The sequence below is a fragment of the Enhydra lutris genome, unplaced genomic scaffold (assembly GCF_002288905.1).
Source record: "Enhydra lutris kenyoni isolate GAN:26980312 unplaced genomic scaffold, ASM228890v2 scaffoldscaffold16, whole genome shotgun sequence".
Classification (NCBI taxonomy): domain Eukaryota; kingdom Metazoa; phylum Chordata; class Mammalia; order Carnivora; family Mustelidae; genus Enhydra; species Enhydra lutris.
Genome location: NW_019154100.1, coordinates 25,025,794 through 25,042,852, shown reverse-complemented (window position 1 = coordinate 25,042,852; position 17,059 = coordinate 25,025,794). Strand labels below are relative to the sequence as shown.

The window sequence follows — 17,059 nt, the reverse complement described above, 5'->3', positions numbered from 1 at the left end:
TGCAGCTTGCTGAAATTTTAAAATTAATATTTCCTAACACATGCATTTATACATTACTTGAGCAAGTAAGTAAATACTAAACTTCTATCAAGTTGTATTGCTATCCAAACCTCTGCTGGTTAATGAATGATCAGAGATTTATTTAACTAGCTGCAGACGCATAAACAGGTAATAGAAAGAGATACCCTCACAATCTGAAAATAAAACCAAACAAAACTCCACAGGAATTAAAATTTTAAAAACAGCTTTGGAATTCGAGCAGCTTACTTGTGGGTTGACATCCAAAATACAAGTTCGTCCAGTTTGGACAACTTCAAGAATAGAATCAATTTTGGTTCCATAGAGATTTCCTTCATATTCCCCATGTTCCAAATATTTTCCAGCTTTGATATCTGCTTCCATCTCAGACCGTGACACAAATTTATATGCCTGACCATCTTTTTCATCTTCCCTTGGTTTCCGTGAAGTAACTAAAATAATGTTGAGAATTTATACAAAGAGAACACAGGGTATTAAAATTGAGACTAAAATGCACAGGGTAGCTTAAGATTTTTCCATTTAGTTTAGGGTTGGCAAATTATGACCTATGGCCAAATCTGGTTTGCTTCTTACTTTGAAAAACTAAGTATTATTAGACCACAGCAATGGCACATTTGTTTTATCATCCCTGGTTTCATTCGTGGTGTAGTAGTTGTGCCACAGACCAGATAGCCCACAAAGCCTAATATTTACTCTGTAGCCCTTGAATTAAAAAGTTTGCTGACCCCTGACCTATAGGAATATTTTAAGAGGTAGTACCCAATACACAATTTATGTTTTAAAAAAATGTGCTTTATAAAGTCCGCTTTATATTATATTTACATTTACATACAGCAAATATATTTACATAGACAGAGTCCTAAATTTAAATTCTTAATTATGATGAGTCCTACTAAGTGTGAGGTATATTGTAAGTGAATATCTTTTCCAGTTGCCACCGCATCCCCCTTAAGGAATATACACTTGAACACTTCCTAATAGAGCACACAACAAGTGAGCAAATTCTATTTTTAGTTGGTATTATCAATCTTCTGAAGCACAGTTTTACCCACCAATTATCTATCCTTCTCCTCACCCTAACACCACACCTTCTTCTGGCCTCCTGCTTACTGATATTCTGAAATGTTAACTATTCTGTTCTGCAACTTTGTGGTGGATCTAGCCACACTTGATACTACTATGTTCTATTAACTTCCTCTACTCTAAAGTGTTTTTTTTTTTCCTGAGAGAGTAACAGTAAACAGACCAAGTCAAAATTTAGAAGATTGTTTTTGTCTGACAGAGTTCTGAGTACTTCCGAGATAGACAGTTCCTTTGCAACTTGGGCTAGCATAGAAATGGAAATTCTCTTTCATACTGTTGCAAAGATGCAGTTAGATACTCCCTTCCAATTTGTTAACACTAGCTTGGAAGAAGGAAAGTAATTTGTGTGTGTGTCTGTTATTCTACAGTTTAGCCTTAACCTGATTTTGGCTAGATCAGATATAAAATCAAATACTTAGACATGCAGAATATCTGATGAAATCATTAGGTACATGCAATTAAGAAGTAATCCAGATCAAGAGTTGACACTATTCTGACTGTGTAATAAGTATAGCACATCAAGAAAATTTTTATGAGAACAGAATGAACTTGAAATTCAAGCTCAGTAATAAGGGTCTAGTTCATAAATGAGATCATTAGGCACAATAGGACTCCCTTTCTTCTCCTTTTGTTTTGTGGTTCAGTCTTTAGGGTGATCATCCCAGACAACTGTGGTGAGCATTTATAAAGTAAGTTAAAGACCTGCAAGATGCTATGATGCCTTTTCATATTAAAAAATGTGTAGTATCCAATGTTTCAGGAATTATTCAGCAAAAGTGGTATGACGTCTAAGGCATCAGAGGTATGTCTAAGGTATGTCTAAGGCAATTTTAAACTTCCCAAATAAATACATACTAGGACTTGGCTCAATATCTGTGAATATAATTTTAAAAGAGCACTGTTTTTTGGTGAAGCTCTATAGTGAAATCATATATGGGAATATGCTGCTTGAAATAAATATGTATAAAGCACACATATTAACCCCATCACCACCTCCATGTTGAGGGAATCTTAATTCTTAGCAAATGTTTTTAGTTTACAAGCAAAAAAATTTAAAAGATTTCATTTATCTATTTAGAGAGAGGGAGAGCAAGCATGAATATGAACGGGGGAGGGGCAGAGGAGAGAGAGAATCTTAAGCGGACTCAGTGCTGAGGGCAGAGTTCCATGCAAGGCTTGATCCCACAACCCAGAGCTCATGACCTGAGTGAAATCGAGAATCGGATGCTTAACAAACTGACTAAACCACCCAGGCGCCCCTAATTTACAAGTGAATTTTAACCATAATCTCATTCTCAAATGAAAACTCAAAACAAAGCAAAACAAAAATCAAAACCCAACAACTATACTGCTACATATTTAAGTCCCTTTCCATTCTTAGGACAGAGAAATTAGACTACAACTCACTTCTTAGGCTTATATGCTAAGCAAACAATGTGATTTCTTAGAATGTAATCACTATGGCAAAATTCTAAATTTTTATAGCTCTTCAAATAATGAGGAAACAGCAAAGTAACATTTTTCTGTTAATTAAACTCAGGATGTCAATGTTAAAAAGCAAACTTGATTCCTAAGGTAGCCTATTCCCCCTAGATTAATAATTTTTTCTATTTTAGGATCATTTAATAATATATAAAGAAAAATCTATTTCTTCTAAGATTTATTTATTTGCGAGAGAGAAAGAGCAAGAGAGAACACAAGCAGGGGAGAGAGGCAAAGAGAGAGGGAGAAGCAGGCTCCCCATTGAGCAGGGAGCCAGACTCGGGGCTGGATCCCAGGACCCCTGGACAAAGACCTGAGCTGAAGGCAGATGGTTAACCAACTGAGCCACCTAGGCAACCCAAGAAAAATCAATTTAATACAATGCCAGCATTTACAACCTTCCCTATGAGACTTCCTTATCCATACCATCCGACAATATGCAGCACAATACTGTATATCAGGAATTAGGCAAACTTGTCACACTTTTGCAGTGTTTATTTTTTGTGATGCATTCTGTGACTTAAAAAAAAAAAAGCTAGATGCTATTTAAATGAGAATGTTTTAAAGAGAAGTAAAACACATCTACATTATATGAAGAAGTGAGAGTTACCCTGATGTATGGATATACCTAAAATTTCTATATAAAAATTTAGATTTGAATCCTCACTAAAATATTTATTTACTGTTGAAAGGCAAAATAGCATCTTTCCAGAAATTTGACACCAAGAAATCAAGAAATTGAAACATCTATATATATTTTTTGATCTAATAATATTATATTTGAGATTTATATATATACACACTTTATCTCTTATAACAAACATAACTAAACCATATAAATAGGCAATAACACTATACTTATACACTGGAATATTAAGAAGTTATTTTTTTAGGTTTATCATGGTAAAATATATATAATATAAAATTGATCATTTTAACTATTTCTAAGTACACAGTTCAGTGGCATTAAGTACATTCATACTGCTGTGTAACATCACTACTATTTCCAAACCTTTTCATCATCTCAAACTGAAATCTGTGTCCATTAAACACTGACTTCCATTAAACACTCTCTCCTAGGCCCTGGTAACCACTACTCCACTTTCTGTCTCTATGAATTTTACTATTCCAGGTACCTCATATAAATGGAATTGTACAATATCTGTCCTTTAGTGTCTAGCTTATTTCATTCGGCATAATGTTTTCAAGGTTCATCCATATTACAGTATGGATAAGAATTTCATTCTTTTTTAAGGTTGAATAATATTCCATTGCCTGTACATATAAGTTAGTTTACCCATTTATGCACGGATGGACATTTGAATGATTTCTATCTTTTTGGCTATTGTAAATAATGCTATGAATATTCATGTACAAATATCTCAGTCTCTGCTTTTAATTCTTTTGTGTATATACCTATAAGTTGAATTACTAGATCATATGCAATGCTCTGTTTATTTTTTTGAGGAACTGTTATACTGTTTTCTACAGAAGTATACCATTTTACATTCCCATCAGTAATATACAAGTGTTCTAATATCGCCACCTCTTTGCCAGTACTTGTTATTATCTATTTTTTTTTTTAATGCATAATACCACCTCCTAATGGGTATGAAGTGGTATATCACTGGAGTTTTGATCTGCAAGTCCCTAATGATTAGTGATGTTCAGCATCCTTTCATGTGCTTATCGGCCATTGTAGATAGTCTTTGGAGAAATGTCTATTCAAGTTCTTTGCTCATTTCTGAATCGGGTTGCTTGTTTTATTGTTGTTGTAGGATTAATATTTACATAAAAATATATAATGACAATAACTTGTGAGGAAAAAGCTCATATTACAATGTTCATTCATTTATTCATCAAATATGTCTTGGGTATATCCTAAGTGCCAGACCCTATTCTAGATTCTGAGTCTACATAAGTACAAAAGGCAGAGCAGCTCTCTGTTCTCGTGGGACATATTCTTGAATGTATTGATGGGTGAATAGTCAAAAAAATAAGAATTTAAGTGCTAAAACATAACCACTAGGTACTGGGGAGGCTACTTTAGTAATGTCCTATGAGAAAGTGATATCTGAATAAAAAGAAAAATTTAAGAATCTGAAGATCTGGGAGGCAGAGTGTTTCATGCTGAGGGAACAACAAGAACAAAGGGTGTGAATGATAAGTTTGAGGAATCTGAAGAAAAGAAAGACCAGTGTGTTAAGTAGGAGAAAAAGTATGGAAATTTTTATATGAATAATGTCATAATTCCATAATTAGAAGTTATTTTGTGTTCATTGTATTAGTAAATAGAACACTGAATAAGGTGTGTTTTCTTTTTTCCTTTTTGCAATCTCACAGTATCCCTCAAGTCCCAAGTAGAAGCTAAAATACCAAGGATTTATAGCTTCCTCTTTCAGAGTTTACTAAAAAGTGGCCAACTTGGTCCTAGGATCATCTGTCCACCTATCTCTATCTTATTATATATACTCAGAAAGGAGTTGCTGAGGTTATGAATTGTAGGTTCAGGGCAGAATACTTTATTTTCTTCTCCTTTACCCCATGGTAAAATGATTCTCCCTGATGAATTCTGAAAACCCATGATGACATACTGTAGCAGTGGGGTGATTTGTACTCTCACTGTTTGACAAAGCAAGAATGAGTTTCCTGTGGGATATGTGTGTGTGAGAGTGTGTGTCTGTATTTGTGTATTCAAAAGATAGAGTGACTGAACTGTACTAAAGGTATCCTGCACAGAAAGACAGAATGAAGGGTAGAGAATGAAGCAAAAGAGAACATTAAGTATGGGATTGGGGCTTGGCATTAGTCTCAAGGGGACAGCTGGAGATCATACTATCCTGGGCAGGGAATGGCAAAGTATGGAGGTCTCCAAAGTACCTACCAAGAGGCCTTAATGAAGAGACAGTATTTGGACATTTGTGACAAAAAGAACTCTAGTCTCTACAAGGCAAAATTTTACATGACAGCCTTTGATCCCCACTTCTTCCTGTCCTGACCCTGAAAACAAGAAGTGGCAGAGCAGGATGTGAAGGCAGAGTAATAAAAAAAAACTATACTGTTCACCTCAGAATATAGGTCTCAAGCCAAGGATCAGAAATGAGCTGTGAGGAAGGGAGAAACAGTGAATTGGATGTAACACTGAAGTTTTGAACTGGAGTAGCCTTTTTTTTTAAACACCCCAAAATAGGGTTTTATTTAAGCAAAATGGCACAGTTCTTATACCTGAAAGTGACTACAAAGTTATGGAATCTTCTAAGGGGAGGAGGGAAAGTAGAGAAAGAAAATGTGACAGAGCATGGATGAAGTCAGTGGATAGATGAAAATGAAGCTCTTTCCTGTTTGTACTCCCAAAGAGCTCAGCCGTCCAACAAACCACTTAGTTATATACTTGCCAGAAACAAATTAGTCAAAATAGCTAACTGCAAGGATACTAAGAAATGAATGTGTATTCAAACAATTGTAAGAAAGGAATTTAGTGGCCTGGTAGCTGTTACCCCAAATTCAGGAAAAGATTTTAAATTAATGATGGATTAATTTGGATTAATTTGATGGATGCTAAAACAATTGAGTAAAAGCTTGCTGAGGAGAATAAGTACACAGTTTCAAAGTATCTTTGAACAAATGACTTATTAATGACAAATGGAAGAAGTTACCCTTTACAGTGAAGAAATCTATCAGACATGACCTAAATCAATAATCAAAGTTAAATTCATCAGTAATGGGATAATTTGACAAGACGGACCTACTATGTAATGTTCAGAGAAGGATAAAGCATGATTTATCTTTTGTAATAATGCATGACCTGAACCTAATCATGGGGAAACAACCAGGTAAACCCCTGATGAGGGACATTTACATTAAGTGGATAAAATACTCCAATTAAAAGGCAGAGACTGGCAAAATGGATTTAAACAAAAAACCATGACCCAACAATATGGCTGTTCCCAAAAGACACACTTTAGATTCAAAGAAATCAGTAGGCTGAAAGTAAAAGGTCTAAAAAATACCCCATACAAACAGACCTGGAGTGTCCATACATATATCACATAAAATAAAGACAAAAACTTTACTAGAGACAAAGGACATTTTATAATGATAAAAGTGTCAATCCATCAAAAAGATTAAAAAAATACAAACATATATGGATTTAACAACAGAGTTCTCAAAACACATGCTGCAAAAACTGACATAATTGAAGGGAGAAATTAACTAAATCAACAAAAACTTCAATACCACACTTTGAAATAATGGATAGAACAAATAGACAGGAGATCAACAAGGAAATAAAAGGCTTGAACAATACTATAAACCAACTAGACCTAACAGACATTTGTAGAAGACTCTACCCAATGATACCATAATACACATCCTTCCCAAGTATACCTGGAACATTCTCCCAAATGGACCATACCTGAGGTTATAAAGCAAGTCTCAATGAGTTTTATTTATTTATTAATTTTTAAAAGATTTTATTTATTTGACAGAGAGCAAAAGTAGGCAGGGCGGCAGGCAGGGGAGAGGGAAAAGCAGGTTCTCTGCTGAGCAGGGAGCCCGATGCGGGACTCAATCCCAGGACTCTGGGATCATGACCTGAGCTGAAGGCAGCCGTTTAACTGACTGAGCCACCTAGGTGCCCCATCAATGAGTTTTAAAAAAGTAAAATCATACAGTGTTCTCTGACCACAATGGAATGAACTGGAAGTCAGTAACAGAAGAAATATGGGAAATGCAAAAAAAATGTGGAAATCAAACAATATGCTCCTGAACAACCAACGGGTCAAAAAGGAAATCACAAATGTAATTAGAAAAGTTTTCGAGATGAATGAAAACAAAGACACAACACCGAAAGTTATAAAATATAGCTAAAACAGTTGCTTCTAGGAAACTTTATAGCTGCAAATGCCTATTAAGAATGAAGATCTCGGGCGCCTGGGTGGCTCAGTTGGTTAAGCGACTGCCTTTGGCTCAGGTCATGATCCCGGAGTCCAGCAATTGGGTCCCGCATTGGGCTCCCTGCTCAGTGGGGAGTCTGCTTCTCTCTCTGACCTTATTCCCTCTCATGCTCTCTTTCATTCTCTCTCTCAAATAAATAAATAAAATCTTAAGGAAAAAAAAAAAAGGAACGAAAATCTCAATCCAATAACCTAACATTCCACTTAAAGAAAATGCAAAAATAGCACACTAAACCCAGAAAAAGAAAGAAAAAACAAGGACTATAAAAGAAATTAAACAGAGAACAGAAAACCAATATAGAAAATCAACAAAAGCAAACGCTGGTTTTTTAAAAAAACACCAAAATTGACAAATCTTTAGGGAAACTGACCAAGGAGAGAGGACTTGAATTACTAAAATCAGAAATAAGAGAGGGGATATTACCATGGGTGCTGCAAAAATTCTGAAACCCATTAAAAAGAAACAGAAAGCCTCAGCAGACCTATAATAAATAATAAGACTGAATCAGTAATCAAAACCTCCTACAAAAAAACACCAGGACTGAATGGCTTCAAGCTTGAGACACTTAAAGAAGAATTAAGATCAATCCTTCACAAACTCTTCTAAAAGAAATAGAAGTGAAAGGAACACTTCCCAATTCAATGTATGAGTCCGGTATTACCACGATTATCAACATGGTTAACATCATAAGAAATGCAATCTATGGACCAGTATCTCTTATGAATATAGCTGCATAAATACTCAACAAAATACTAGCAAACTGATTCTATAAGCAAAAATAAGGATCATACACCATGGCTAAATGGGATTTACCACAGGAACACAATTAATGTAAAAGAATAAAAAACAAAAATCATGCCATTTCAATAAACAAAGGAAAAACATCTGGAAAAATATAATACCTTTTCATGATAAGTCAGTGAACTAGGAATAGAAGAGAATTTCTCTAACCTGATGAAAGTTATCTATAAAAACCCACAACTAACATCAAACTTAGTGATGAAAGACTGAATAGTATCCCTCTAAGATCATGAACTAGACAAGGATATCCACTTTTGCCACTTTCACACTGCACTGGAGGTTCTAATCAGGGCAATCAGACAAGAAATAAATGGCATCCAGTTTAAAGGAATAAGGAAAACTGCCTCTACTTACAGATAACATGATCTTGCGTATAGAAAATCCTGAGAAATTTACCAAAAAATTACATGAGTTCAGCAAGGTTACAAGATTACAAGGATACAAGATTAATGCACAAAAATCTGGTGTATTTGGGGGCACTTGGGTGGCTCAGTTGGTTAAGCATCTGCCTTTGGCTCTGGTCCTGGGATTGAGTCCTGCTTCAGGTTCCCTGCTCAGTGGGGAGCCTGCTTCTTCCTCTCCTCCCCACTCATGCTCTCTCTCTCTGTCTCTCTCTCTCTCTCTCAAATAATAAAATGAAAAATCTTTTAAAAAATAAATCAGGACTATTTCTATACATTTGTAATCAACAATCTGAAAAGAAAATTAGGAAAATTAGAATACTTAAGAATAAATTTGATTAAAAAAACATACAACTTGTACACTGAAAACTACAAATACTACTGAAAGAAATTAAGGAAGAATAAAGTGTTAGAGAGTTATGGATGAGAGGACTACTTTATCCCCAGAATACTGAAGAGATTTAGGACTTTGAAGCAAGGAACTAAAAACTGAAGTTGGTGGTGTAATTATGCATATGGAGCAGGTTAATCTATACCTTCTCCCTCTTTATCTTGTTAGAGAACAGTCTCAGCAGGGGAGGAAACCTGAAAACTCTTCTCTAGAAAATTAAATAACTCCTCTCCAAAATTTTTTTAAGGTTGTTCTTTTTTTTTTTTTTTGAAACAGACAGAGAGACAGAGACAGAGACAGAGCACAAGCAGAAGGAGAAGGAGAGCCTGATGTGGGACTGGATCCCTGAGACCCTGGGATCATGACCTGAGCTGAAGGCAGATGCTTAACCAACTGAGCCACCCAGGCATCCCTGCCCCAGAAATATTTTATGCCAACTTTTTGGCTCCTCCAACAAAACAGCTGTCTCCTTGCCCATTTCACAAAATAAAGCTCAGCCAGTTGCCAAGACCTGCTCAAGTACATGGAGCTTCCAACCAGTTTTAACACTTACTTAAGCATGGGTGTACAGTCTAGGATCAGTGCATAAAAGAATAAATCCTCTAGCATAAAAGGGAAAACACACACAATCATACCATAAACAGACAAAGTAATCCAGAGGAAAGCAAAGGTAATTCAGCTATAGATGAAAAACCTAAAAAAAGAATACACTATTTACTATTCTTAGAGATACCTAAGATATAGCCCTCAACAAACGGAAAATCCTAAAATGAAAAATAAGATTACTCATGATAAAACATTGATGGAAGAGAAAATAAAGAAGTCAAGGTAATTTTTTAAAGAGTAAAATAAAAAGATAAAGGGAGAGACAACATGACCGATAGAGAGAGAAAGACATTGAGGAGATGATTCCAGGATGCTCAACATTCAGCCAAAAGAGATTCTAGAAAAAGTAAACAGACAGAACATAGAGAAATCATTCAAGAAATAATAATTTTCCAGAATTGAGGGACAAGAATCTCTAGTCTGAAGAGTTCACTGATCATCAGCACAAGGAATTAAAAAAGATGAACAGGAAGGCACACCATTATTACATTTCAAAATACTGAAAAACAACAAATGAAACAAACAAAAGATCCTGAATGTCTGTGAAAGAAAAATAAGGTCACGTGTGAAAGAACAAAGATTACAAAGGCACTGTCCTCAATAGAACTGGATTTAAGAATAACATCTTTTAAGTTTTACTATCTTGAATTTCTATTCTTGGTTAAACAATCAAATATATGGCAAAATACATATCTTCAAATACAAAGATAAATAAATTATATTTCATATACTATTTCTTATGAAGTTACAAGAGGATACATTCCAGCATAACAAGTTACCGTCAACCCAGGAGAACAACAAAGGGAAACAGGCCCATGTTAACAGTGGGGCAGCCAGAATGGAAAGCAGCTGGTCCTCACTGAAGCAGGAAGATCTATGGTTCTGAGACAGAGATCTCCAAGAAAATAAATATGACTTCCTGGACAACTTTGGTTTAAAATAAAGTTAAAGACAGGAAGAAAAGGAACTCCATCAATTGCTGGATGGAGGAGAGAAAGAAGCTGTTCAAGGACGTAAAATTCAATGAACTAAAACTAAACTTATTTTTATATTGGGAAGAGAGTCAGGAAGTCAACAGACAAGCTTACACTGGATAAAGCAAGAAACTGCAGAAGGATGACATTATTAAGAAATATGGAAGACTTCCAAAATAAACAGGAACAAATATGAAAAAGCAAATGTTTCTGGTAAGCAGGTGGGGTACAGCAATATAGGCAGTTAATTTTTCTATTACATATCTTCAAGAACTCCTTGATTAAAGTACTGTACATGTATTAACTAGATAAAGATGAGAAACAAAATACTTTGAAATACTTGAAATACTTTGGTCACAACGAAGTTTTTATTTTCTTAGCTATTTAGCCAGTATTTGTCTGAATTTAGTGACTTACAGTGCCTACAATGGAATCCAAGGCCTTACACTGAAGGGATTACAAATAGCACATGGTTATTACTCCCCTAAGAAATCCGTAAGAATTTCAACAATAAGATTACTCACTGAAAGTTAAACCTCAAACCATACTAGATAAAAGCAGAGAAACCCTAAAATTCATCTAAAAGAGATGGAATGACATTAGGCTAAGAACTCAGAACAGCTTAATGCCATTAATATACCTAAAGAAATACTGTTAATCCAAAAGGGGCTTCGTCAGCAATTGAGGCACAGAAAGAGATTATAAAGACAATGCTGGCTTGTCTCCTCCATTGTTCAGGGTAGAGAGTATGTAAATTCCCACATATTTCTAAAACAAAGACAAATGTATACTGGTCCTTATAAAAAGTCTATGATATCATCTAACTCCTTGATGTGGTTCTATTCTTATCAAGCACACTTCTGACATCATTAGTTAATTTTCCCTATAAATATGCCAATAGGGAAAGAATGCAAAGATCATAAAATGAATGTTTGGCTTATTTAATTTTATACTTCTCATCAGCATTATTTTTATTTTATATGTCAACCTTTGTGACTTTAATTAATGCTGCCTGCTCAGGAAGATGAATTGCTGTTGATGTGCTATCAAAAATCAGGTTAATGACCTTGCAGGATAGAGGTACAAGTGAGAATGCACAAAATTCACAAAGGGATGGCCACACTGGATGGCGGGCGGGGGGCGGGGGGTGTCTGAGGATCCAGGTTTCCCTCTTCTCTTTACACTAAAATGAGTAAAAACAAAAACAGCAACTACAACAAAAAAACCAAAACATTTTTTCAGATAAACATCAGTTATACAAGAAAATACAAAGTTAATGCTGATTTTGCCACAACTCCTAACACTTGCATTTAACCAGCATTTCTATACTAAAGAGTTTGGAGAAGCAACTGCCACTGGGCAGCAAGCCAACAGAGCTATAGCACTAGTTCAAGACAGCTGTAGAGTCATTGAGTTTTTCAGTATCTTCTACTTGTTCATTTCCACTGGCATAATAAAAAATTATTTGGGAATAAAAATAATAATCTGCCCTACCCTACTCTTTGATGCCAATTAAACAGCAAAAAGAGAAAACTTACATGGCACTGTGGTTCCAAATCTAGTGGGATTCAACACTATGAACCTGTTTTTCAAGCTTCTTCGTCCCACACCTTGGGCTCCTATTAATACTAATGTCTTTCTCTGGAAAGGAGGCATTTTGGCTACTTCCTCATATATCTGGATTTCATGACGATCAAATTCTAAATGTAAAAGGAAATGGAGAATTGTGATACTCAGTTATCTTTTAGAAGGATGAAAAACCTCTGCAATTCTGTTCAGTAAGGGATTGGTTGTCTGACAGGTAAATATCCCTTGAATTGTACTAACTTACTATAGATTCATTTTTATAAATATGGTAAGTTCAAGAAACTATTTTTTATCTTGATTTAAACATCTGCTTCTATCCATTTGCTCTTAAAAATTTGTCTAAGCAAGAAAATGCCTGTGCTTTATCTTTATCATACATTCTATCCATCTATCTAGGCTTTTTTATCAATTCTCAGTAGAAGTAGTTCCTTTAATATATATAATCAAACTGCAAATTACCTTAAGTAATTTGTTCAGCCACTAATGTGTATCAGACATAAAAGATGTCAGTACACCTAGTGTGGCTGCTTAAATAAGTCCCACAGAATGAGTATGCCCTTCCAATCATATAAATGAAAACATCCTGTGTATTGACTCAGCAAATACCAGTATGATTAAATAAAATGCATAAAAATATACTGATAATTACATTTTAAGATTATGAATTTCTGTATAAAATGTTGGAGCCAAACTATTTTCAGTCAAAACACATTCCAAAATTAAATCTTGTTCAATGAGAAAATTGCAAGTTTTCTATTTTGCAAAAAAGCTGTAAGGACATATATTTAATGAATAATAAGGACAAAGTGGATTTGAAATAGTACATTACCTGTTATTAGGGTTATAATTCTCAATCTGCAGTAATAACACTTCTTCCTTAGGTTATTATCTTAACAGCAACTCCTTCTTTGCATAATTTCTCCACGGAAGATTAAACCAATATTAAGGGAGAGTCTATTTTCTTCTTATTATTATTATGTATTATTTCCCTTATAGTGTGCTATTTAGTTTATAACCGGTATAGAGGCAGCTCTGAAGTCTAGAAAGTACTTTAAAATTGTCAATTCCTTTCAGAAGGCCTTCTCATTCAAAGAGCTGCAATTCATGCCTATCAGCCTCTAGAACTGAAAAGAATAACTATGGTAGCTGTCATACTTACCTTTCTTTACATCTAAAAGATTTAAGAGAGAATCCTACTAGATCAGGCTAAGATCTTTTTGGTCCAGTACTATTTTCCCAAAAGTATCATGGACAATGTTAAGGCAGAATATAGTTGCCCTTAATCATAACTCTATTAGTATCTTCCTAAAGGCATTTCTTTAGAAATGATACATAAATTACCATCAAAGTTCTCTGAATAAATAGTTTTAATAAGTTTGTTCCTTCATTAATACAAGAATAAATCCTAACCAATCCATTTTACTGTGAACTATACTCATAAAGAAAACACCTTGGTAACAGTATGAGTATATATAATGTAAAAATTAAAATAATCTGCATATTATATTGCACTATGTGCTCAAGTGACAGCCCCTTACAATCGGGCAGTAATCTGAATTACTTTCATTTAAAATTATATATTTGGAGTTTATGCCACATTAATTAATGATATAAAGCTATCTCATTTGGACCATTCAGAAAGTATTTAAAACATACCTGCATTTCTGGTTGTGAGATACATCATCTTTTTCTTTTTTTTGCTACTTATGGTCCCACAAAAAGGTCCTGAAGGGTGACAAGAGAAATATAACTTAAAACAGTATGTCAGAATATGATAAAACTGCCCTGTGGTATTCTATAGGGGTGGGAGAATTACCTTTCCAGTGTTGTGTCCTACAAAGCAGAAGGGGGCAGAAGTGAGTTGAGCCACTAAATCGTGATACTATATACCAGCAGGTGGCACACAGGGATCAAAAAGTTTACTTTTGAGAGAGATACAATAAAGTAGATGGGATGGATTAATTTCAAATATATTTTAAATAAATTCTTTTGCTGATTCGGATGAAAGAGGAAAAGAAAGGTCACCACAAAGGACTACTTGTTACACTCTGTGTTGAGCTCCTCACCTGAATTGTCCCAGTCTCTTCTCACAAATGCCTTTCTCTTCTCTTCCAGGAACTGGCTTGGAATGAGACCAGCGCTTCCTCCCTCTTTTACATGGCTAGCCTAGAATCAAATCAATGAATTGCATATCTCAGTGACCAAAATTTAAGACCATATTCTAATGAGGAGGACAATCAGTAGTCAGTAAAAATATAACACATTAGCTCTTCAAAACTGACCTTAAGATGTAAATCCATGGCATTGTCAGTTAAGATATTTAAACACTTTAGCACTAAGGAATCAAATGGCACCTAATCACTCTGCCATCTGGTATCAAAATTTTGGGACCAAAATGCAAAGGTATAGAGGATCTTTAAATTACTGCAACTTTTTATTCATAATGTTAAGTTAGTCTGAGAACAGAAAGGATAAATACTATTTTATGTGTTAAAAGAACATTTCATTAGCACCCTTAATAAGGTACTTACTATCAACCTTAATCTTACTAGAGAGATAGAATCTTAATAACCTAAGTTTAAAATAGGTAAAACTACATCTACTGTCAAGAAACTAAGTTTTGAAATCCAAAAAAGTGCTATTTTAAAATAGTGACTAAAGAACTGTGTGCTAGAGACTTATCCCACGAGGTTAGGGTTTTTTATATTTACAACTAGCACTGAAAAATTTGGTTATCATTTTTAGCCATTAAAATCCTAAAAAATAGAATTAAAGTAACAGATCACCAAATGCAAGAAGAGACTGAAATAACGGTGACAGGAGGAGAGGGAAACGAAGAGACAACATTCACAGAAAGGGGTAGAAAAGAAAGATTTCCTGGAAAAGTTCAATAAAGAAAACAGAAAGTGTTTTTTGAAGAGAGTTCTAAGAAATTCAGTGGAAACGTCTAGATCTCATGGATTCTTTTAAACTTACTTACGTTTTAGTTCTCTCACTGCATAATGCACTTGTATATAATAACGTCTTCATTTAAATTTAAGGACACATTAGTAAGACTATTTTCACTCTTGTTATTCACTCCCCCTTAGAAATCAATCAATATAACTTAACAGAGCAAATGTGAGTTACTAGTATCTCCATTTAATTTAGAGTTTATAGTGCTAGGTCCTGGGTCCTTTCCTCGTACACCTTCCTTTTTAATCACTTGTTCTGATAGTTTAAGGAATTTTAGACTTTCTGACTTGTCAGTTTCTCCAGCTCTGAATACTGTTGGTATTGGACAGTGTAAACAATTACAAAATCAGACTTAATCTGCTGCTAGAGATTTCTAAAAGCTGTAGTAGGGGAAAATATGGTGATAACAAAATCCCTTTTCATATACACATATTTTAATCCAAGACCAACTAACACTAATCATAAGCTAAACTTTCATTTCTAAGTAACTGAGGAGAGGTAGGGAAACAAATTTAAGAGCTTAAGAAATTTGTTTTTTTTGCCATGAATGTATATAGAGGGAGAGGAGACAACAGAGAAAGACACTACTACACACATAGTAAAAGACTTCTAGTTAAAACAATAAACATTGAGAAGGGATGACCCCAAGTAAGTTGTTCTTGACCAATACTATATTTTATTACAAACACTCATGTGGAAGAACCAACTATTCTAATCCTTAAACCAATGGAGTATCTCCACAGGCTAGTTAATTTTGCATTTAGTAACAGCTACTCACAAAGTCCCTCTCAATTTGATCTTTTCTGTCCACAAAATGAGCAGCCATGAAGCTGGAGCTGTCCAGGTAGGAAAAATCATTGGAACAAATGCTAATACCTTCTTGAATAATATCGGCCAGATCTAAGATTGAAAACAAAAAAGCAGTTGTGGAAATTATGAGAAGCATACTAACCTGCCACCAGTTTGGATCTTCTCTGTTTACAATTTGAAGAATTTCTCCTTTTGAAAACTTCAATCCTGCTTCTTTGCAGGGTATCAGATTATCATTGTATGGATTATAATCAAAATGACATTTCACAAATACCTAAAACACACAGCACAATTTAAAGTAGTATGGATGTAGCATTTGTCACTAGATTTTTAAAATCTTTTTCAAATTGTTAATTATAATTGAGAATTTATTTAGTACTTCAAATAAGGACCTTGTCCCACTCAAATAAAAATCAATTATTATGCATAATTTGGCATCAGAAAAGAAAATATTAGTACTACAATTAAAACTTTGTTTCTACATTAATGTCTAATCTTAAACCAACAGTTTGATAATCATTTTACTCCACCATTCTTATACTTTCTCCCCATCTTTTCACATGATTTCTAACTCTGCATAATTTTTGTTCAATTAAATGACACTTTCTGATTAATACCCAGCAACAATATATGCAGCTGATTTAAGGCATATATTTCAGATATAACAGGACTTTTTTGGGGGGGAGGTTGCTTTTTGAAAGAGCCCAGAAATCAAAATTAAACAATGAAAATTGATGTTGAAGTCAGACCTGAAATATATTTAGTAGCTTAAAAAAAAAAAAAAATTAAAAACCTAATTTTCATCACTGGTAACATATGTTTTATAATCACAGATTTACACTGACCAAAATTTGTGTGGAAAATACTTTTCTGAAATCATTTTGCTTTGATCTAAATAACTAACATTAAATTAACTGTAAGAAAAACACTGAAAAGACCTTGAAACTATTTCTCAATTTAAAGTCACTAAACTA

At 34.3% G+C, this 17,059-nt stretch overlaps 1 protein-coding gene across 2 annotated transcripts in view; it reads right to left on the bottom strand.

Moving 5' to 3' along the window:
- Window positions 1-17,059, bottom strand: part of LOC111147350 (membrane palmitoylated protein 6) — a 66,394-nt gene that overhangs the window by 11,028 nt on the left and 38,307 nt on the right. For both annotated transcript variants that reach the window (XM_022503352.1, XM_022503353.1), the window contains 5 exons: window positions 16,228-16,359; window positions 14,387-14,486; window positions 13,977-14,045; window positions 12,272-12,433; window positions 268-470 (listed from right to left, as the gene is read on the bottom strand). In XM_022503352.1, the coding sequence (XP_022359060.1) occupies window positions 268-470; window positions 12,272-12,433; window positions 13,977-14,045; window positions 14,387-14,486; window positions 16,228-16,359 (666 nt within the window). The remainder of the gene's footprint in view (window positions 1-267; window positions 471-12,271; window positions 12,434-13,976; window positions 14,046-14,386; window positions 14,487-16,227; window positions 16,360-17,059) is intronic.